The 24,738-nt window shown below is 39.9% G+C and overlaps 2 protein-coding genes across 3 annotated transcripts; one reads left to right on the top strand and one right to left on the bottom strand.

Annotated features, from left to right (window-relative positions):
• Window positions 1-903: 903 nt before the first annotated feature.
• On the top strand, window positions 904-22,501 carry LOC109420675 (protein pigeon). 2 transcript variants are annotated; one of them, XM_029852884.2, is made up of 6 exons: window positions 904-1,086; window positions 1,150-1,296; window positions 1,353-2,743; window positions 6,997-7,781; window positions 7,840-8,264; window positions 21,552-22,179. In XM_029852884.2, the coding sequence occupies exons 2-6, from the start codon at window positions 1,233-1,235 to the stop codon at window positions 21,968-21,970; spliced, it is 3,084 nt and encodes a 1,027-aa protein (XP_029708744.1). In that variant the 5' UTR covers window positions 904-1,086; window positions 1,150-1,232; the 3' UTR covers window positions 21,971-22,179. The 2 variants fall into 2 exon arrangements, with proteins under 2 accessions (XP_029708744.1, XP_019550645.2); XM_019695100.3 differs by lacking the exon at window positions 21,552-22,179 and adding an exon at window positions 22,226-22,501 and having other exon boundaries at window positions 907-1,086.
• Window positions 22,422-23,456, bottom strand: LOC109414012 (ferritin, heavy subunit). Its single transcript, XM_019687739.3, has 2 exons — window positions 22,938-23,456; window positions 22,422-22,880 (listed from the first exon to the last, which is right to left on the bottom strand). Exons 1-2 carry the CDS (start codon window positions 23,275-23,277, stop codon window positions 22,504-22,506), a joined length of 717 nt encoding a protein of 238 aa, XP_019543284.3. The 5' UTR covers window positions 23,278-23,456; the 3' UTR covers window positions 22,422-22,503.
• Between the last annotated feature and the right edge of the window lie 1,282 nt (window positions 23,457-24,738).

Here is a 24,738-nt window from a genome sequence, read left to right on the forward strand (position 1 = left end):
ACCCCTGGCCTACGAAATAAAAGAAATCACCTCCAGCATGGTTTAAATGAATACACTCGCGTTTACGCTTCAGCTACGTACATCTATTCTCATTAGGAATTCACAAACTTTTGCTGGAATTCCATTGCAAATTCAACCAGAGTTTTTTCCCACATGATACTTGATTTCCATAAAGAAGCACTTAACCATATTTTGCAGTAATGCTGCTAGAAAATTCAAAGATTTTTAAAGATACCCATCCAGGAATTCCTGGAAATTATCATTTAGATTTAATATCTCAGCGATTTATAAAAGAAGATGTACAAAGTATTGCTTTTTATATAATTCTGATTATATAATATTTCCAAACAAAACTAAGTAATTACATAGACTATTTTGGACAATGATCTTGTAAAGAGTGACAAGTTGAGAATTGTCTCCAATAACTGTCAATTTAAACACATATTATGCCAAATAAATTTCTATTACTGTACGTGCAGTTGAAACCCGGAATATTCGACTAGCGAGGTTGGATTTTTCTCCAAATCCGTGCACCACTTCCGAAGTTAGGTCCGACGCACGGATTTGGAGAAAAATCCAACTTCGCTAGTCGAAAACTCCGATTTTCAACTAAATTGAGAATATAGATCTAAGTTTGTCACCACGACAGTGGTTTTCAGATTTTTTCTTATTTTCATAATATTATATAAAGTCCTGAAAAATTTCTGGGGGGGGGCCTGGCCCCCCTGGCCCCCCCTCTAGTTACGCCAATGATGATAAGCTGCGAAAAAATCTGTATAATTACAGAAAAATCTGTATATTTGGCATCCCTGCTTACCGCTCTCGTGAGCTATTGGCGTCGCGACGCCTAACGGTACCGTGTGTAAGTTTGTTTACAACGCTAGCAATCATCGACGAGAATCATCATTGTTGTGTCTGGCGTTGTCCCGTTGGCGTTTGGTGTGCGCGTCCGTCCTTCCGTCATTGAATGTAGCTGATTATCGATTTTTCAGTGAGTCCTCCCCCGCGTTCTGACCAAGGAAATGTGATAAGAAATTCTTGCGCAAAATTCGAGTGATTTCTGGGAAAATTGCTTGCAAATTGCTGGTAGGATGTCTAGTTTTGTTAAGAAGTTCTCGTATTTGTAACTATTTTACGGATTACTTCTAGAAAACGGTCAATTGGAGTGCATCGGAATTCTCGATTCTGACAAGGGCGTGGATGTGAAGGAATTTTCTTCTGCTCTCTCGAGGATGCTGAAGCAGGAAAATTTGGCCGCAAATTTTTGCGGATTGCTCTCTGTCAGTGGCTGCAGAGGTACAGGGTTCAAGTTACTGATGGTCGATATTTCAATGGTATTTTATGAATTTCAGACGTCGCCATCGAATGGAGGATTCTGGGCAAGGAGCAGGATGGTTCCCTGCTGGCAGGGTGGGTTTCCTTTGATCCGAAAAATCGAAGCGAGCAGAGGAGCAAAATTGGTGTTTACGCACCGAAAACCAAGACGCTACAAATTTTGTACAGTTTCGCTGGAAAGGAGAACATCATCCAAGCATCGGTGAATCTGACCAAGACGTTGTTGCTCTACACGACGAAGGAGCTGAAGCAGGAAGAATCCGGTAGGAAAACGGATATCTATCGAACGTTTTTGGTTGAGATCAAAGAAAATGTCGATGTTGACCCCCTGCTGCTTATGGAAGTAGATCGAAACCACCAGGTGATGGCACAGTTTCTGTGGCGAAACTTGGTCACCTTCGAGAAGAGTCAGCAGGATAAGTTTCTGATGATGATCCATCATGAGCAGGTTCTTTTGTACACTGTGACGCTCAAAAAGCAAATAACCGAAGGCGAAGATCAGGATCTGCTTGGGAGTAGCTCGAAGTTGAACTATTCCGATCCGTCGGCTTGGTACCTGGACAAATCCGGTATCAAAAGCGAAACCATTACCAAGAACTTTGTTTGGGCCCAGTGGGATCCAATTGTTCAAGCTCTTTACTACATTCACATGAAGCCGGCGCCCAAGACACTCTTCGAAAAGGATGACGGTTCCGCCGAGAAGAAGATGAATCCTACGCTTTCAGCATTTCAGTTCCATGACGATCTTCGCACCGAAACCGTCTTGAACATTCCGCTCAATCTGCCAAACATTCCCACTTCCACCTCCGGAACGGAAGACATCTACGAAGATGACACGGTTCCCCTGCGGATCCATGACTCCTCCCTAAATCTTATCATCGTCAGCGATCAAGTCGGAATGCTCTACGTGTGCCACTACTATTTGTATCAACCGATCAAACAATCCGACGAGGAAGCTTCCACGTCCCAGAACATCTGCGACGTCCATTTCGCGTATTCCGTTACGATTCTGCACCACGGATGCGTCATCCACTGCGTAATCCCCGGCATCCCGTGGGACAAGGCCAAAACAATGAAACCCACCTTTACCCTGCACGGTGATCACCACATGCTGGTATTCCAGGCGGATCTCTTCATGCACCTGCTGGACGTTGGGCTCTCGCATGAACCCTGTTGCCATATCGTGTGTCCACCGTTTACGCGCCAACCGGTGACCCACCTGGTTCCGTGCTTTGCCACCAACAACATCTGCTACGATTCGGCCACCCTGGATCTGATTTCGATCACCATTCCCAAGGGCCATCTGATTGAAGCGTTCCGGAACGATACCTCGGTGGACAATCGGCTGGCCATTGTGCACTACTTCCTGGCGCATTCCAGCGGCGATATTTTGGACATTTTTTCAGAGGTTAGTTGATTTTTTGGGGATTCCATGAATATGAGTATTTAATAGCTTTGTTATTATAAATTAGCAGAAGAAGATTGAATTTATTCTGCATAAATTTCATTATTTCAGCTTTTGAGTGATTGATTCCGGGCATTCTTTGTGAACATCTGAAATTTCTCCAGGAATTCTTATAGGAATGTCTCCAGAGATCCTTTCGGGCATTCATCCAGGATTCTTTCAGGGATTCCTCCGTGTATTCTATCAGTGATTGTGCTAGGGATTTGCTCAAAAATATCATGAATAATTTCTGCTGGAATTTCTCCACAGGTTCCTCGAGGGGTTTTCTTCTTATTCTTCAAGAGTTCCTCCACAAATGCCTTCAGGAATTTCTCCTGACATTTCTCACAAAATTTATCCTAGGACTCCTCCCACGACACTTTTTGAAATTCCTCCTAGGGATTTCTGCAGAAATTCCTCTTGTGAATCCTTCAGGAATCCCTTCAGTAATTCTACAAGAATCTCGCTAAGTATTACTTTGGGATATTGCGGCGCTCATAATAAATCCACATTGGGCGGCGGCGATATGGCCGCTAAGAGATACCCGCGATACAGACGCAATGTCAAAATCGAACAGATACTGTCACTCACCCAGCAGCATCGCAGCAGCCTTCAGGCCGTTCATATCAAAACAACAGTTGGCACAATGGCAACTCAGGTGGCCAGAAATCGTAATAACATTTATCGCGACATTGTTTCACTATAATACGCACACGCATCACCTCGTCGGCTTTGTGTTTAATATTTAATCGGGATGTTATTTGGTGATGCTACAGGATGCTGCGGCGGTATCTTCTCCATTTTCCACATTGCGTCTGTATCGCGTGCATCTCCTCGCGGCCATATCGCCGCAGCCTCATGTGGATTTGATATAAGCGCCGCATGCAAAATTTCTGACCATCAGGTCGCTCATAGTGGTGCGCTCATATTTTGACAACTTGATGGAAAAGAAGAAGACAAACGCGTTTCGCGGATTTATCTTGCAAGGCACAATATTGTTTACTTCACAAATTCTTCTAAGTATTCATCCAGGGATTCCTTCAGGAATTTCTTCTATGTGCCTTTTGGAATTCCTTCTAGGATTTATCCAGGACTTTCTAGAAGACTTTCTAGAAAGTTTCTATAAGAATTTCTCTACAACTTACTTTGAAAATTGCTCCTGGATTTTTTTTCCTCCTGGGATCCCTTCTGGAATTCCTCCTGAGATTTCTACCGGAATTCTTCTTTGAATTGCTTCAGGAATTCTATGAATTTATCCAAACATTTCTGCAGGAATTGTTTCAGGGATTCCTTCGTGAATTGTTTGAGTATTTCATTCAGATGTTTTTCAGGGATTTCTTCGGTAATCCTCCAGGTTTTCTATCTGGAATTCCTACAGTAATTATTTTAGAAATTTTTCCAAGTAATCTTTTAGGATTCTTTATGCGATTTTTTTTTTCAGAAATTCCTTCTGAAATTCTTTTGGGAATTTCTCCTGGGATTCTTTAAGATTCTTTTAGGATTAATCCTAGAAATCCATCAGCAATTCCTCCTGATAGTGTAGAATTAGCAAATAGTTAAAATACACATAAATAAAAAAAACCCTCCTGAGAAGGCCTCTAGGAAATCCTCTTGGAATATTTTTTGGAATTTCTCTTAGGATTTCTTCAGGAATTCCACCAGGGATTCTTCCACAAATTCCTCCAGGAATTTGTCCAGGGATTTCTTTACACATTCCCTCTAGAATTTCTATTGGGATGCTTTCCGGAACTCTTCCAGGGATTTCTTCTGGAATTCATAGCTGGATTCTTCCGGGATTCTACTTGAGATTTCTTCAGAAACTCATCCTCCAGAAACTTCTTTAAGAGTTCTCCCTGGCATTCCTGCAATAATTCCTTCAAGGATTCCCTCAGAAACTTCTAGGGATTTCTGCAGAAATTCCTCTTGAGAATCCTTCAGGAACTGCTTCAGTAATTCTATCAGAATCTCGCTAAGTATTACTTTAGGATATTGTTTACTTCACAAATTCTTCCAAGTATTCATCCAGGGAATCCTTAAGGAATTTCTTCTATGTGCCTTTTGGAATTTCTCTACAAATTACTTCAGAAGTTTCTCCTGGATTTTTTTTTTGGAGTTTCTCCAATAATTTATCCAGAAACATCTTTTAGGGCTCTTACAAATATTTCTCCGGGATCCTCCCAGAAATTCCTGTCGGAATTTTCCTAAAAAATTACACCACAAGTTCCTTCATGAATTCCTCGGGGAATTTCTTCAGGATTCCTAAAAAAGTCCTATGAAAGTCCTTTGAGAAAAACCTCCACGGTTTTTTAAAGAGATTCTCCCAGAGCTTCTTTCGGGATTACCACAGGAATTCCTCTTAAGATTTCTTTTGAGATTCATCATAGCATTTCTCCAGAGATTCCTCCAGGATGTGGAGATATTGGTTTTAGGATTGTGCGTTCCGAGGGCCATAATCACTAATGGAACAGTGGAACAAAATTCATTGGCTCCCAACTGAATAGTTAAGGGCCCACGTCTAATAAAGCAATAATACTCATGCCATGTGGATATTTTCAGACCATGCTCAGTGAGTTGATATAGGAACCCGATATCCTACGCCATTTTGGACTCCAAGGAATCTCCGAAAACACCCATGAAACCCCTTGTAATGCCCTGAAAAACCAGCTGTAAATCGTCCAAAACTCCTTGAAATCCCGGTGGACCCTATGTAACGCACCTGAGATCCTTAGAAACGCCCGAAAACGCCCGGATACCATGTAACGCCCGGATGTCATGTAACGCCCCTAAAACCAAATGATACCTCCGAAAATGCCCATGAAACCTGCTCCGAATTGTCCCCACTTTCTCACACTTTTCGTTCTCAAATCATCCGCATGTCTCGGAACTACTGAAACTCTAGTTCTATACATTGTTTATTTAATACTCCAATCATCTTGATTTGTGTTACAATCATGACAAGATGACCAAAATTTCGTCTACGTGGTTTATGAAGAGCCCCATTCAAGGCAAACAACATTCATGCATCGAATGCAGTGTTTGACGGTAGTATGCGTAAACCCCCCCAAATATCATATGTAGCTGACTAGTGTACTCAGGCCCGGATTATGGATTGTGGGGGCCCGGGGCCCGGGCGATTGTGAAGGCCCCTCGGAGGTATAAATGCGATGAGCAATAGGGTGGGGCGGGGCAAGATGGGTCACGGGGCAAGATGGGTCAGTGCCATTTTTGGGCGCATTACTCATGTTTTGTTTAGATTAATAATTTTGTTAGATGACCAGCATGAATATACAAAAGTTTGGGGCATTGATTGAAAAATTATTCACTCTCATTGGAAATAAAAAATAAAATGGTTTTTAGCCATTTTTCTTATGCGATACATTCCATATAATCTCCATATAAACGGCCGCGGGGCAAGATGGGTCACCTTCAATTTTGAACGTATTTTTGGAGCATTCAAAAGTTATTTATTTTTTATTACAAGACTATCTTATAAATGACTTCAATCAAGCGGAATGAACACTCAAAATTATAACATAAAATTATGATAATTTTTTAGTGAAAACATCGATTTTCAAGACGCCTTAGGACCACTCAAATCGTAAAGTTTTTTATATTCCAAATAAATCTATAAAATGTTTACTAGTAGCTCTTGTTTATTCAGTATGGATATGGAGCATATATGAATGCGGAACAAATCTTATATTTTGACGTTTTTCGTTGAGGAAATGTGAATTACTTAAAAGGTGACCCATCTTGCCCCGCACTTTTTTCACGGTGCAAAATCGATCACTTTTTAAAACTGCTCGTTTAACATCATATTTTGTATTTAATGAACTTTTTATCGACTTTTATTATAGCTAACTAGTGTATTAAAGAGTAGCGGACGAATACAAACCAATACGATTTGTATTTACAAAGTTATGGTGATCCATCCTTATGCGACCCATCTTGCCCCGCCCCACCCTACAGTTTCTCTTTGTTTTTGAGTAGTACTTGAACCAAAAATGGTTTTTGTGGGGGCCCCTAAAATGTAGGGCCCCGGGGCCCTGGCCCCTCCGGCCCCCCTTAGATCCGGCCCTGAGTGTACTTGAAAGTTCTGGAAAAAATAGCCCGATATGATTTGTATCCGACTCCGAACTTCGAAGGATCCATTACTTAGGTGACCCATGTTGCCCCCTCTTATCATGCTAATATAATCTCAAATTTTCCATTTTCAGCTATTGAGCATCATCATGGAACGCCCACTCCATTTGGACACAGTTCCCCTACTCAAGGAAGCCCTAATCTCCGGAACGTACGCTTCCTCCAAGAAAGGTCTCTCTCAGGATCAACTAGCTCTCTTCCGGCTACTACCCCTGACGACATGCAACACCTCCAAACCCATCCAGGCCAAGATCTCCAACCTGACCGTTGGTCTATCGCACGAAACTCTCTACAACACGTCGATGATGCTGCTGTCGCCGCAGCAACGTCTGGCCCCATTTCGCAAGGACATCTGGACCAGCTTGTGGGAGCGTTTGAACGACAACAAGGAACGTGCCCGTTTCGCCCAGGAACAAGTGACCGAGAAGCTCATGTACTCCCTAACCTGTTACCAACCGGAAGCACTCTCCCGTTGCTCCACTCCGATGTCCCCGGCGAATCCGATCGTAAACGTTGCGGCCGAATTCTCCGCCAGTGCCAATCGTCGGATGCAGAACAACGATCTGCTTCCGTTCGTTGAAACCGAAGCATGCACCGCCAGCAAGCAGGAGCTGGTCTTGAACGTTAATCTACGGGAACTCAGCATGCATCTGGTGAAGCACAGCGTTAAGGAGGTCAGCGGATTCCGGTGGTTGAAAAATGCCTTCTACGACAGCAATCCAGCGCCGTCGCATGTGCACGCCGTAGCCACGAGGTACGTAGCCGCCCAGCTCGAGCAATCCCGGGCCTTGTGCGTGCTGGTTTGCAAGACAGCCGGACTGGATCTGGCTCTGGAACCGGAAAGAGGATTCGCTTTGGTGTAAGTTTTCGCTGTCCTACAAAAATGACCTCAAATTTGATCGACATTCATTTTTCAGTGATCAGCTAACCAGTGCCCAACAACTTAAACTGTTCACCCTGCTGGAGCGCTACTGCCTAGCGGCGGAATCCCTCGCCTTTCCATTCCCGCTAGGCTTTTCGTCGTTTTTCACCTATCTGGGCTACCGCGCCCTGAGTTTCGACAATTTTATGCAGTACGTGGAACATCACGTATTCGAGCTGCAGATCGACGTCATCAAAGTGATCATTGCCGATATCGATGACTCGCCGGAGGGAGTCCAGCGGAAGCTGAGCCTGCTGATGACACTTCCGCGATCGCGTGCCCGCCGGCTGCTGAACAATTGGAACCATCCGATCAGTACCATGCTCAAGGGGCGAGAACATGCGTTGAATATTTTGTCCGGGAATTCGGTGCACCTGCGGGGCTACTCGCAGATGAAGAAACGGGAGTACAAACCGAAAGGTAGTTGAGATTTGTTCTTTGTTTTTGAGATTCAATGTGCAATGTGGCTGTGTTTGATTTATGTGATATATCATCCGTTATACATGTTTTTATGTTTGTACATGCTTGCATTTATGTTTTATTGCATGCCGAAATCTTGTGTTCGATTCCATGTTTCGCAATATCTTTCATTCTTGGGATTTTTTCATGTTACATGTCATACCTTGTTGTCAAATCTTATTTAGTTGAGAATGTTCCTGAAGACATTGTTGAAAGATTATTGTGTTTCGTATTGAGGTCTTCATTCCATTACCAACGTTAATGGGCTGCGGCTTCAGACATATCTGGTGGTAGATGGATGACAATCAGCAGTACAGGTACCTACTCTTCGATATAACGGACAGAAAACTTTTCTCTTTGTACGTTATATCGAAGCAGAGAAAAAATATAATATTTTTTAGCTAGTACTTATGGATTCGATGTGAAATTAACCCCAAATAATTATAATAATACAGCAATTCCTTGCTTCCTCCAGGAATTCTTCCAAGCATTCCATTAGTAATGCTTCCAGGGATTCCTCCAGAAATGCCTCCATAAAAGTCTCTACAAATACCTCCAGGAATTCCTCCAGAAATCCCTCCAGGAATACCCCACGGATTACTCCAGGAATTCTCTCAAAAATGCCTTTAAGGATTACAAGGATTCCTCCAGAAATTCCTCCTATGATTTCTTCTGAAAAACCTTCGAGAGCTCCCTTTGAAATGCCTACACGAATTTCTCCAGAAATTTATCCAGGGAATCCTCCAAGGATTCCTTTATGAATTTTTCCAAGTATTCCTTCAGGAATGCCTCCAGGGAATCCTTCAGTGATTCCTCCTGTAATTTTTCCAGGGTTCCGGCAGGGGTTCCCCCAAGATATCCTCTTGCAATGCCTGCACGAATTCTTCAAGAAATTCTTCCAGGGAATCCTCTAGGAATTCTTCTAAGGATTCCTTCAGAATGGTTCCAGGGATTCCTCCATGGAATTCCCCTGAAAATAAATATTTTATTGTTTTAATATTTTATTATTTTAATATTACAGGGATTCCTCCTAGAATTCCTACTGGAATGCTTACATAGGTTCCTCCAGGTTTTCCTTCAGAAAAAACTGGAATTCCACAACTTATTCTGCCGTGAATCGCAAGTCAGTCCCATATGTAAAAAGTAGGCATTGAGAAAATGGACTCTGAAGTTTTTAAATTCGATTTCTATGTGAAATTTCAAAAAATCGCCATAAATTGAATACTACGGCGATCATCATGAAACTTTCACAAATTGTTTCAAACGTGAAAACATAACTGCGAAAAATAAAAAACTGGCTAAAACAGTGTTCGAATTTGTACTGCAGGGTACACAAGTTCGTAATGGGACTGACTTGCGATTACTTTTCATTATGGGACAATCTGACTTGGTGTTGTTTTTCGATTTTACTGAACAAACTATATATTTTTATTCACGCAGCTGCAAGATCATCCGAAGAAAGATCGAAAACTGCCAATAACTTAATTTTGCCCAAAATGCAGATGGGACTGACTTGCGATTCACGGCAGTATTGTTCCAGGAATTCTTCCAAGAATCCCTTCAGGAATGCCTCCAGGGATTCCTTCAGGGATCCATCCTGAATTTTTCTCTGGGATTCCTCCAGGAAAGCCTCAAAATTTCTCCAGAAATTCCTCAAAGAAGTCTTCCACGAACTTTTCTGTGGAATCCTCCAGAAATTTCTTTAGGAATTCCTGCAGAAATATCTCCAGTAATTCTTCCAGGGATTTCTCAAGGAATTCCTTAAGGCTTTCCTCCCGGAACTCCTCCAGGAATTTATCAATGAACTCCAGAAATTCATCCAGAAGTTCTTCCAAACATTCCTCCAGAAATTACTCCAAAAATTCCTGCAGAAGTTCGTCCAGAAATTTCTCCAGGAAATCCTCCAAGGATTCCTTTAGGAAAACTTCCAGGATTTCTTCTGAAATCAATCCAGAGACTTCTCCTGGAATGTCTCTAGGAATTCTCACAGGAACTCTGGAATTCCTTCAGAGGTTTGTCAATGAGCTCCTCCAGGAATTCCTTCAAATATTCCTCGAAAAGTTATTCCAGAATTTTCGCCACGAATTCTTCCAAAACTGCTTCACAAAATCTTCCTGAAATTCCTTCAGGAATTTATCCACGGATTCCTGCAGAAAATCCTCCAAGAGTTCCTTCAGAAATGCTTCCAGAGATTCGGCCAGAAATTCCGCTAGAAATTTATCCTGGAATTCCTCCACGGATTTCTTCAGGAACTCCTTTAAGAATTTCTCCAGAAATTCCTTCCGGAATTCCTCCATGAAATTATCCAGGATTTGATGCTATTATCCATGAAGAATTTACTTATTTTTGTCATAAAAACCCTAATTAATCCTCCTGGTGGTGATGGCGCCTTTCTCGTGCCTTCGAAAACCCATTTCAACAAAACTCAAGTGGCATGTTGATGAATATCGCACGTGGTGAATCACGTTTAACAGATATCCATTTCATGACCCCAGAAATCATATCGTTTTTCTGGCTCTTGATATTTGAGCCTTAAATTCTTGAAAAAAAAAAAGCCGCAATCTTGAATTTTGAGCTGCCATTTTGGATTTAAGGCGAAACTGGAAGCATTTCCTCATTTTTTTGGTTTTTGATTTTTTATTGAATAACGAAGCAATATTTTAAAATCGGTTTTCGTACTCATGAGCATGGATCAAGGTATCTTCTGATTCTTTTTGAGGTGGAAAATGTTTTCCATTTTTACAGAAACCATTTTTTGTAAAATTTTGTTCAAAAATGGTTTCTGGAAAAACGGAAAACTTTTTCCAGAATTTCCAAGATGCCGGACTTGGCATCCGGCATCTTGGAAATTCTGGTCGTTATTTTTGGACTCTAGATTTCTTCCCCATACCAGGTATGCCCATATTGAATGGTTTTAGTGCCCAAAACTCAATAAAACAGCCGCAATCATGAATTTTGAGACGCCATCTTGAGTATTCTGGTCGCCATTTTTAAACTCCGATTGTCTTCCCCATACCAAATATATCCATATTGAATGGTTTTAGAGTAGAGATGGTCGGGTTTCAGATTTTACAGACCCGAACCCGACCCGTACCCGAACAATTTTCAATTTCAAAACCCGGACCCGACCCGAATTCGAGATTTTTTTTTGTTCTGTCAAACCCGTACCCGACTCGAACCCGAAAAATTTTCGTCGAGCAAACCCGAACCCGACTCGGAACCCGAGAAAATATTTGTCAATAAACCCGACCAAAACCCGAGTTAAGAAATAATTGTTAAATGTATCGGATACATTAAATAAAGCAATTTTCTAAACACTGATTTATCTACACTGGTATCAAACCCGACTTGAACTCAACCCGAACCCGGACCCAACCCGTACCCGAGTTTTCTAAAATTTCCAAGCCCGAACCCGACCCGTACTCGTCGGGTTCGGGTTCGGGTCGGGTTTTGGGTTTGAAAACCATCTCTATTTTAGAGCCTAATTCTTCATTAAACAGCCGCCATCTTGAATTTTGTCCGCCATATTAAAATTTGAAACGCCATCTCAAATTTTAAAAACGCCATCATAGATATTTGGTCGCCATCTTGGATATTTTAATCATAATTTTTGGACTCCAGCAATCTTCTCAATATCAAATATACCCATGTTGAATGGATTTAGAGCCTAAAACTCAATTAAACAGCCGCCATTTTGAATGTTGAGCCGCCATCTTGGATTTTCGATTGCCATCTTGAATATTCTGGTCGCCATTTTTGAACTCCGGGCATCTTAATCATAAGTTTTGGACTCCAGTAATCTTCCCAATATCAAATATACCCATATTGCTTGGTTTAAGCGCCTAAAACTTCATTAAACAGCCGCCACCTTGAATATGGAACTGCCATCTTGTTTATTCTGGTTGCCATTTTAGGAGTCCAGACATCTTCCCTATACCAAACAGTCTTCAAAATATCCTTTGCATTTCGTTACTTTGATCTAAAAACTAAGGAGTAGAAAAATGCACGCTCCTTGTTTGGCGAATCAACATAGCTGCGATTTGCTCCTCTCATTTTGGCAAAATACTGCATCATTGATCTAAATCATTGATCAACTCTTCGCGCACGGCGGGCAATGTTTCAGGCATAACAACCGTGTGCGGTAGGCCTAGCAACGCTAGTAACAAATTTAATTTGCTTCTGGTCGAAAGTCAACTAATTCCTGGTCCTTCCTTCAGACAAGTATACATTTAATTTATAAACTTGAACTTCTAAGGTCTCCTCAATTTTCTTTTCTTTCAGCATTGATCGAGAATGGGCGAAAATGAAATATGTTGACCGGTCTTATTCTAGCCTTTCCTACACATGGTGGATCTGACTGGTTGGGTGGGGTCCCGGATTGCCTCATTGAAAATAATCAAACGGAAATGCATTAAACCAAATCGATCCAAATTAATGAGGACAGCTGCCAAATGTTTCTAATTTTTCATCTGTTTTATTTTGTAAGGAGCAGCAAAATAATACCAACCAAATAAAAAGTTCTTTCTATATTTTAATTTCCTCATTTACAATATTCGATATTTGTCCCACTAACATTCTATTTCCCAATAATGGAACTACAAAACCCAGACATCCAGCTGGACAATTTAGTAAAACCAGAAAAATTATAGTAATGATTTGGTTACAACGTTTCAAGAATTGTTTCCCTAACATCTTACTACAATCACCAACAAAATGGCAGTAAAATTGAATTTCCCAGTAGAAATTCATTACGTTTTCAAACTGAGTTTGGGCTCTTTCCTAGGTTCTACTACTTGCCTCTCCTCAAGTATTATGCGGCAAAAATACCAACACTCATGGAAAACATTATTCTTATCGTCAGCGTTTATTTTTTTGGATATGATTATGTACAAATTACTAGTAAAAAATAAAGTATGATATCTGAAACGTGAAATTTGATAACACGCATAGTTTGTGATTCGGAAATGTCATAGAAGTGTCATTCGGAGTGTCATAGAGATTTAGTCAGTTAGAGAAATATCCAATTGCGAACCCTAAATGTATCCAAGGTCATCAAATTGAAATCTGTGCGCATCAAGCATTTTCAGAGACGCTTACTGCAGAGCGTTCTAATCCTTGATTTGGTCTGAGAATTCTGATGCTTCGCTCAAACGTCAAAAATGCTTGGCACCGTTGCGTTGAAATGATTTGAATCAATGATGCAGTATTTCACATCAAATGATCACAGGAGCAATAAAATGCGAATGATCGAATTTGTAGCGAAGCATTGAGTTTTTCAACGCATACTTTTTTAAAACTCAGCTTTACAATGATGATTTATGAAGACTGATACCAAATATACCCATAGTGCATTTTAGAGTCTAAAAAACATTGAATAGCTGCCATCTTGAATCTGGAGTCGCTATCTTGGGTTTAAGACTGCCATCTTGGATATTCTGGTCGCCGTGTTTGGACTCCGGACATCTTACCCATACCATATGTATTTATATTGCATGGTTTTAGAGCCTGAAACTTTATTAAACAGTTTCCAATTAAATTTTGAGCTATCATATTGGATTCTAAACCGCCATCTTGGATATTCTGGTCTCCATTTTTGAAGTCTAGACTTCTTCCCTTGCTTCTCCCCCATACCAAATATACCCATATTGCATGGTTTAAGTCCTAAACCTCCATGGTTGAAGAGCCCAAAAGTCCAATCAACACCCGCCATATTGAATTTGGAGCCGCCATCTTAGATTTTAGACCGCCATCTTGGATATTCTGGACGCCATTTTTGGAGTCCAGACTTCTTCAAACCAAATATACCCATATTGCATGGTTTTAGAGCCTAAAACTCTATTAAACAACCGCCATCTTGAATTTGGAGCGGCCATCTTGAATATTCGGCTGCCATCTTGAATATTCGGCTGCCATCTTGAACTTTGGGCCGACATCGTGGAATTTCAGGTCTCCAGTGTTGATTTTCACACAAAATTCGTCAACCATGCTAAAGGTAACAAAAATCTCCGCAGTTTGATGTGTCGCATGATGGGGCTTGGTTCAGTGTTGTATACGGCCAGTTATACCGGTGCTGGTCCGGATCACTGAAATGGTCATAACTCCAGAACGCCTTGTCCGATCCGAACCATTTTCAATAGCAAACAATGCGGTAAAATTCCGGTTCGATTCGATTCCGAAAAAAATCGGCCAATGGGAAGTGCCTTAAAAGTGAGTGAACTTTTTTTGCGCACAGACATACATACTAGGCCTGTCCAGCTTTTCAAAAATGTTCTCTGATTCTCAAGTCCACCCCCATATTTTGATTGGCATCCTAAAAGAAGTAACTGGTCAAAATTTCAGCCAAATCCATTGAAATTAAGAGGTGCATCAAATCAATTTTGTGTTTTTCGACTATTTTTGAACTTCAAAAAATCATAACTACACTAAAACTTGTCAAAACTTAATTCTTCCGGCAGAAATTGAAAGCTATACTTGTTTGCTACAACTTCTCCGAACAACGTGTGCCAATAAAATTGAAGGAAACATGTGTTATTATCACATTTGTAATCAGAAAAACCTTAAAAAGTTGATTTTTTGGTAGATTTTGTTCTGGAACACCCTAATATACGTAATAAGTTTGATATTTTAAAACGGCATTATATTCTCCAATGTTTTTTTTGGTTATTTGCTTCTTTGACACCAATGATGTAGGAGTCACTGGCGTAGCCACGGGGGGGGTTTTAGGGTTAAAACCCTCCCCCCAGAGCCAAAATTTGTGGAACAAATTTTCAGTATAAAGCGCTTTGCGACGAAAAAAATTTTCGGCTGCGCCGCTATTTTCAAACTACGAATACAATTGCTTATTACTGTTTATAAAATGTAAGTGTCAAATCAAAAAAGGTATAATTGACCGTTGAAAACCCCTCCCAGAGACAATTTCTGGCTACGCCACTGGTAGGAGTTGATCAATAGTTATTTATGTAACGAGTTGCAAAAAGTTGATTTTTTCAGCACGAGTCGTACATTTATCCGACGAGGCTTGCCGAGTTGGATAAATACGAAGAGTGCTGAAAAATCGAGTTTTGCAACGAGTTCCATACAACATTTTAAGCAATGACTTTTTTCATAATGCAACTCATTTGAGTTGCATAATGTTCATAATGCAACTCAAATGAGTAGCATTATGAACATTATCAAACTGTTTTTCATTATGCAACTCGTTTCAGTTGCATAATGGACCAGTTCGGAAAAATTGGCCATTATGATACCAAAATAAGTTATATAAAATGTAAATTATGATACTGAATTGCATAAAAAATATTAAAATTCGGGAAAGCCAAATGTGGCCTAAAAACTAGCTTTTTGGAGGCAATCACGCTGTGGCGCGAAATTGTACTGGACGTAGTAGCTTTGCTTCCTTGTAGTTTGCCTTGGCTACCCCCTATCACGGGTGATAACAAACAAGCGTGATGACAGGTGTTGGCTATCATATCAGTGCTGACGCGATGCCACTTTTTGCGCGCCAAAGCGTGATTGCACCCGAAACGCTAGTTTTTAGGCCGCATTTGGCTTTCACGAATTTTAGCAATTTTTGCTCAACTCCTACAGCATTGGTGTCAAAGAAGCAAATAACCAAAAAATATTGGAGAATATGATGCCGTTTTGAAAAATCCAACTTATTACGTATATTAGGGTGTTCCAGAACGAAATCTATCAAAAAAAAACAACTTTTCAAGGTTTTTCTGATTACAAATGTGATAATTACACATGTTTCCTTAAATTTTATTGGCACACGTTGTTCGGAGAAGTTGTAGCAAACAAGTATAGCTTTCAATTTCTGCCGGAAGAATTAAGTTATGACAAGTTTTAGTGTAGTTATGATTTTTTGAAGTTCAAAAATAGTCGAAAAACACAAAATTGTTTTGATGCACCTCTTAATTTCAATGGATTTGGCTGAAATTTTGACCAGTTACTTCTTTTAGGATGCCAATCAAAATATGAGGGTGGACTTGAGAATCAGAGAACATTTTTGAAAAGCTGGACAGGCCTAATACATACATACACACATTTTTTTTCCTCATCTGTAGAGCCTCTTAACCACTGCGTCCATTATTTAGGAATATTGTGCTATGACCCATATTTAATTTGGTGCTAATCGATTATCCTGCCACAATTGAGCTGTGATGGACATTGGTTGATATAGCACTCCATCCCAACTAGGCACAACTCGTTTTATAAAGTCTATTACCCTGTTAGGATAACTTTGCCAAACTTCCAAGGGCTCTAATAACCCTTTTCCAAATATTGACAACCTTTGATTGGATAGCTCTCCACAGCTACAGAGTAAATGTTCAGCGGTTTCGTTTTCACCTTGGCAAACACGACACTCAGATGATTGGATTTTTCCAATCTTGTGTAGATGGTACCTACTGGGGCAGTGACCGGTCATCAGGCCCGTTATTACCCTCAGGTCTCTCTTGTTTAAATTTAGTATGGTCCTGGCTTTTGCTGCACTAGGTCTTATAAATCTTTTTGCTTGTCTGGATGTATCCGTGGCATTCCAATCGGTTTCTACCATAGACATCTCCCATATTTTTAGTTTCGTCCTAAGAGTACACTCAGGAACTCCACAGAATGGTTCAGGGCCCACGAAGCTCGATGCTGCACCTTGTCTGGCTAGATTATCGGTGTTTTCATTTCCCTGAATTCCGCAATGGCCGGACACCCAGTATAATGTTACTTCGTTCCTACTGGCCAACTGCTTCAGAGAAAGAATGCATTCCCACACTAGCTTGGACTGGCACGTGAATGCCCTTAGCGCATTTAGAGCAGCTTGACTGTCTGAGAAAATGCAGATTTTTGCAAATCTGTAATTTCTCCTCAGCCAAGTATTAGCACACTCTAATATGGCTTGCATCTCTGCTTGAAACACAGTGGGGCTACACCCCATTGGTATAGCTTTACTTATACCTGGGCCAAAAACTCCAGCACCAGTATTTTCCCCCATCTTAGACCCATCAGTATAAAATACAATAGAACCTGAACGTAAGCTTGGCCCACCAGAATTCCAAATATAGCGGCTTGGTTTAACCACATTAAAGGGAACATCATAGTTGGTCTTCGTTACCATCCAATCTTCTACTGTTTTAATATCTGAGTTTAAATTGAAGTCTTTGACGATCTTCAAATGTCCTACTAGATCACCTTCTAGCAGTTTGTTGTGACGCAGTACATACACACATACAGACATCATTTCAATTATTCGAACTCAGTTGATTTGTATATGGGTAATTCTCGCTAAGACCGGCCCACTATTTACACCTTGTCTTCAAAAATGTTTAAGGTGGCGATTTTCTGAAAGTCCTCGCTAAACAAGTAAGGGAAATGCACTTGGTTACTCAAATTGATGGACCCCCCGTTAGTTAGATCCCCAACAATTTTTGCAGACCCTTCGATATTGGTCAAATGGTGGCTCATTTAACCCGTTATAACTCAAAAGTTTCTCCAAAAAAAATTTTTTTTAGCTTTTAGTTTATGTGTATTTTAACTTAGATGCTAATTCTACACTCCTCCAAAAAACACCTCAAAACGAATTGTTGTTAAAAGTGGAAAGATAGAGCTACTATTTACAATAATAAAAAGTTGGGTCGACTATATTGATTTTGGCCGCCATCTTGGATTTTTATACCAAAACATTTTTTTCACCATGATGGCAACTACCGATTTTCAAAATTTTTGCATCAATTGAAAGCTGAGACATTTATACATATCGTATCAAAAAATTAGAGATGTCTTTTTCTTCTTTCAAAAGCTTTCAATTGATGCAAAAAATTGAAAATCGGTGGTTGCCATCATGGTGAAAAAATGTATTGGCATAAAAACCCAAGATGGCGGTCGAAATCAATATGGCCCACCCAACTATTCATTATTGTAAATAGTAGCTCTATCTTTCCTCTTTTCAACAACAATTCATTTTGAGGTGGTTTTTGGAGAAACTTTCGAGTTATAACGGTTTAAATGAGCCACCATTTGACCAAAATCGAGGGGTCTGCAAAAAATGTTGGGGATCTAACTAACGGGGGGTCCATCAATTTGAGTAACCAAGTGCATTTCCCTTACTTGTTTAGCGAGGACTTTCAGAAAATCGCCACCTTAAACATTTTTGAAGACAAGGTGTAAATAGTGGGCCGGTCTCAGCGAGAATTACCCATAAGTGACTTGACCCTCCGAGCAAGCCTTCAATCGAAAATTCTTTTTTTTTTTGAGTTAACATATGTATAGCCTTTCAGTACACTTCGGTGTACGAGAAAGGCAAAAAGGTACATTAAGGTGCCATTAGACTGTTTGTCATTGTGACGAATATTTGCCATTCAAGTCCGACATTTACCCAAGGTTATGATTCACGTTGTGTTGGTCATTTGATGGGCTTGTTTGGCCAAATATTTGTCATGTCTAATGGAACCTTTATATACATTATACACGGTGTTCAATAAGTTCGGATACACCATATAGCTTGAATCAATTTCAAATCTTTAATTCAGATTTTCAAAGTAAATGTATTTATTGAAAGGTCATATATCACTGATCAAATACAGCATATGGCTTTGAATAACGTCTTTTTCTACTCTTTTTCATAAGCCTTAGATGTATCTAAGGTTTGTTATCTCCGGCACGCTAGAATAATTTTCGAAAAGTTGCTCATGCTACAACAGTCTAAAACGTTGAATTTTGAGTTTAAATCTCACGATACTATATTATAATAGCTATATTAATAGACAAGAGCTTTACACTGCTATTTCAGTGATGAAATGGTGAAAAATTTGCAAGTATAGTAAATTTGTGCTTGTTTCTATGAAAAAGGCATAAATATATTATACTAGCTGTCCCAGCAAACTTTGTTTGCTCTGTGGTGGTTTGACAACTGTTGAGCCCAAAATAGCACCGCACTCTAGATTGATTTAATTTTGATTGTGTTGATTTCCTTCCCAGCTCATGACAAATCAGTACATTATTATTATCTTACTTTTCTTGTTGATTTTCGTAACTTTTTGTACATATAAACACAGCCACCACGAACCGAACCGTGCAAGAGTCATGCTGCCGGTTCTTCCATTCTTGAGTTTTGTTGCCTCAAAGGAACTTCTAACTTATTTTTATATATATAGGGGAGACTGGGGAGACTTGATCCCTTTTTCTTAATTTACCTGAAACTTTATGAAAAAACACAAAACCAGATCCGATTTCCATACAAAATGGCAGGTAAACATCTATTGCAAGTTAATACACAACAGAAGGCCTTTGAATTATTGTTCAAGTTTTCAAAACTGTGTTTTTATGGAGGCATGTCTTATGATGTATTTTTCAAAAATGGGTGACACTTGATCCCCCTTTGAGCACATGGTTTATTTAAAGAGAAAATAATTCCAGAGTCTTCCTATTCGTTTCTTTTCGAGTTTTCTTGTATTTTCGATGAATATGGAGTGTTTGAAATTGTAAGATTTCCTTAAATTTTTAAGGATATGCCATATTTTCAAAATGGGGAGACTTGATCCCCCTTTTCTTGGTTTGTACTAAAACTATAATTATCTGACACATTTTATCGTTGAATAGACTAGAATTCCAAGTTAATAGAGGTTTCCAAATAGAATTTTATTTTTCACATGTATAATGTGTGTGTAATCCTCGAGGGATCAAGTCTCCCCATGTCACTGTTGTGTATACATACTAAGCTGAATTAATTAAAATATGTTAACAACAGCCTTATTTGGATAAATAAGTTTGAAAGTATTTTATTTAAACTATGTGCTGTGAAATTTTGACACGATTTGGATCAATTTTCACAAAGTTGTTGAGATTTTTCGGAATTTCCTAAAAGATTTCGGGAAGACTGAAAACAAACCATCAGCCGTTAAAAAATAATGCAATGTACAATCAAAATCACTTGTAGCCAAAACATAGTCGTTTGTCCAGGAGTAGTTTTGGAAAAACTATGCTAGAAGAAAAATGTTTTTGATTCCGAGCAAGTATGGGGGGAACAAGTCTCCCCAGGGATCAAGTCTCCTCAGTCTCCCCTACAGTGACCCCACAATTTTTGAATCGGCAAAAATGACCACAGTTTATGGATCACTCATTTGATCAACGTGGTGAATCATAAATAGTGTACAAAATTAAGGTGATTCATCGGTGTGGGGTCACTGTATATTAGGGTGGTCCACACTTATATGAAAAACCAAAATTTCTAAAAATACCAAGTCTTACCTCCTAAATCAGTTGTCTTGGACTCTCAGAAGCTACGTTCAAAATTTGAGCAAAATCGGTTGAGCCTAAGGGGGCGCTCAAAACGCTTGAAGTTTGTATGGGAAAACTTGGCCAAATGTATGCAGAAATTTTAAGTTTCAGAATTTTGCCGCTAGGTGGCGCTGTAAGCGTTCAATAATCAAACCCTTTGGTATTATTGTAGGTGACTATGTGCCAGAGAATTTTGTCGAAGACCGCGAAGTGATCCGACGGCTGTGAAAAAAGTTATAGCCTAGGCAAAGTGAGGCAAAGTAATGAGATTTCATTATTGAAATAATTGAATCCTTATTGAAATAAGGAATTTTACATGTATTGGAAAAATAATAATAAAGTTTGGGTTGACGCAGCCATGCTTTTTTACACAACAAAATTGATTTGAATGGGTACGGGGACAATTTTAGCAATTTTATGGATCAAGATATAATGACTTTGTACGTAACCCAATCTGAATCTCATGGATTATTTTTATGGTCATAGTTGCTACCACTAATGCTGATGACAATAACATAATTTGATTCAACTCAACACCATTATTCAATAATCAATACGAAATGCCAACCAAAAGGAACTTGAGACATATTTGCAATTATTACAAAAGGATAAAGAACAATTTATTTCAAAACTTATACTGTATTTGATCAGTTTTATGTGAGCTTTCAATCAATACATTTACTTTGAAAATCTGAATTACAGTTGGGAAATAAATTCAATTTGGTTGTGTATCCGAACTTATTGAACACCGTGTATATTATTTCCACATGCCTTGGTTAAACTAGTTGAAATTCATGTAATTTACATAAGTTTCTTCGTTAAATGTAGCATGTTTGGTCTCTACTACATAATCACGGCACACTGAAGGGAATTTCGTTAGATTCTATCAATCTTGTGGTGTGAATCACTGCATGTTATATTCTATTTTGTCTTCTTCATGAAAACTATACACTTAGAATAGCGCATCTTCTCCATTTCAAGTTATACAATGCTTCCGTTGTATTTGGCCTTGGTGCCCGGTGCGAGCTCGTAACAGCATTCACAGTACATCGTCACCGTTCATGCAAAGGTCACCCTGCACCTACGGTCAACTGAATTCTATCCCATTGCACCGCGTACCCCAAGAGGACAATCCAGCCTCACCGAATACTCCTTCGTCATCATGTGACCTGTTTGACTGGCATCCTTCATCATCATCTTCGACTATAGTAACGGCACGACGAAGAACTGCCGCCAATCGTCATCCGACTCGTGTATCTCATACTATGATTACCATTTTAGTTGTTTTGTATGTTACAGCTGTTACCGTCATAATTGTTACCTCTTATTTTTCAATCGATGTTAATTTTGTACATCTGGTTTCTAAATGTTACAACGCAATCAGGATTGCATCTCGATAGAAGCTTAGCTTGCATGACATTTTCTAGACGAATCATTTTGTTACTGTTTAAAACTGCTGATTAAGACAATATACCAACTCTTAACGGATTTGCTCATTATTCTTCCCTAGATGCTTTGACTCTTGATGAAACCAAACCGCCATTTAACATATTCTCACCGACTTTATCTAAATTTATTTAAGTTAATGGCGGTGTAGTTTCTGCGAAAGATTACCCCTTCTAAACAAAACTCCAAATATCAAATTCCACCCACAGATCTGGGAGAGCAGATGAGTGCCGTACAGAGACTGCAAGAACCATTGGACTGCTTTCTAGACCTGTTAACGGCAAAAGCCAGCTTGAACGAGCTGGATTTCAACCTGCTAATTGAGACCACCCTCAGCTCGGTGGACGACTTCGAGCTGTAGTAAGTCCGAAAGGATGTGATGACAAAATTCCGATATCTCAGACGTTCAATAATGACAATTTTATTCCATGGGCTCACGTGCAATGTTTTAACCCGAAATATAAGTAGCGTATTTTAAAACTAGACTTCAATCGTTTTTGTTCCTCAATTCCTGGTCCATGAGATAGACTCCGTTCGGGGCCTTCTCCAGGGTTCGCCATCGCGCCACCAGAAGATTAACACTCCGGATCGATTCAATCTGTTCCTTGAAGAATTCCGTAACGATGAAATCTGCGGTCACGGGGTCGTTGTGTCGTTCGGTCAATCGATACAGCCCGGAGAGTGATTCAGATACGCTGTTCTCGAGTCGTATGGTTTCGTTTAGTGTTGTTCCGATGTTGGACCAACTGCAGCTTGGTGGTTTTCGTATAGAACCAAGATCGATCGAACCGTTGCGTTTAAGCAGGTACTGAGCCAGGGATTTGGCGTGGTCGAGTTCTTCTTTGGACATGCTGCAGTAAAGTTCTGAAACAAAATAGATTAGTCGTTCAACTATCAGCAAACTAAAAGAGAAGTTCTTACTTGAAAATCCTATCAATCCAACGGTGGATTTGGCGAAATGGAAACTCATCGAGAGGTAAGTATAACCAGCTGTCAGTTCGGTATTGATCTGTTCGTTGATGGCATTCTGGACGTGTGAATTGATCGCTGGCGATACGAGGTTTTCGACTTTGCAATCATCGGAATCACAGCTGGGAGAGTTGGTCGTTTTCGACGAAAAAAGGCGTTTCAGGTGGCACCTGACCCGAGGAATATGACGAATGTACGCGGACATTTTGAATGTTTTTGTTTTGGGGTAACGATTGACTGATTCCGGGCAACTTGGATGGTTATTAGGCATTGACGGTTTCATGAATAGCATCTTTGCCGGGTGTGCTGCAAAAGACGACAAGGAGTGTTCAAGATAGCTCTGGTCCTCACAAGCTCCTACCTCATGCTTCCACGGATCAATCGATGACAAAGACCGCCAGCCTAGAGTTGTGTGCTTAGCTGGTAGTGCAGCCTGAGCACTTTTGTCCTTCTGATTTCAGCTACATTAAGGAGGTACGTCCCGAGCGTATGTTCACCAAGATGGTGCGGGAGGACAACTCTGCACGGAGAAACTGAAAAACTCAAAATTAGGTAGGGTGGGGCGGGGCAAGATGGGTCGCGGGGCAAGATGGGTCAGTGCCATTTTCGGGCGCATTACTCATGTTTTGATTATGTTAATAATTTTGTTAGATGACCAGCATGAATATACAAAAGTTTGGGGCATTGATTGAAAAATTATTCACTCTCATTCGAAATAAAAAATAAAAAGGTTTTTAGCCATTTTTCTTATGCGATACATTCCATATAATCTCCATATAAACGGCCGCGGGGCAAGATGGGTCACCTTCAATTTTGAACGTATTTTTAGAGCATTCAAAAGTTATTTATTTTTTATAACAAGGCTATCTCATAAATGACTTCAATCAAGCGGAATGAACGCTCAACATTATAACATAAAATTATGATAATTTTTTAGTGAAAACATCGATTTTCAAGTCGCCTTAGGACCACTCAAATCGTAAAGTTTTTTATATTCCAAATAAATTTACAAAATGTTTACTAGTTGTAGTAATGGAGTCGTCTTATAATGTTAACTTTAATGAAAATATACATTTAGATCGAAATAACATCAAATTGACTCTTTTCATAAAATGAGCTCGAAAAGAATGCTGTGTAACCATCTTGGCAACACGCTTTATAAGTGTAGACATTTCTCTCTCAACAAGAGAGACGAGAGAAAACAGTTTCCGTTCAGGTAGCGTTTGAAAAGTCTCCAGCATATTGCTCTCTCGCTCTCACTCTCACAGAAAATACGAATTGGAATAGGCAATATGAAAAGTCAAGGGCTTTTCGCAAGAGGAGACGATGTACTCTTGGTAGTCTTTTGGAGATAGCAGACAGCGACGGACGTGCGATGTCTCAAGCGTTCGAGGATTCGATGGAGGAAGTTTCGGCCGGCGCGTACGTATGCTTGGCCGGTCACGATGGTGGAACTACGGCGGAAGATAGCGGCAATTCTGCCGGCGCTCTGGTTAGTCCTGCCGGTCACGACACTAGTAGCTCTTGTTTACTCAGTATGGATATGGAGCATATATGAACGCCGAACAAATCTTATGTTTTGACGTTTTTCGTTGAGAAAATGTGAATTACTTAAAAGGTGACCCATCTTGCCCCGCACTTTTTTCACGGCGCAAAATCGATCACTTTTTAAAACTGCTTGTTTACCATCATATTTTGTATTTAATGAACTTCTTATCGACTTTTAGCATAGCTAACTAGTGTATTAAAGAGT

The sequence above is a fragment of the Aedes albopictus genome, chromosome 2, assembly GCF_035046485.1.
Source record: "Aedes albopictus strain Foshan chromosome 2, AalbF5, whole genome shotgun sequence".
Classification (NCBI taxonomy): Eukaryota; Metazoa; Arthropoda; class Insecta; order Diptera; family Culicidae; genus Aedes; species Aedes albopictus.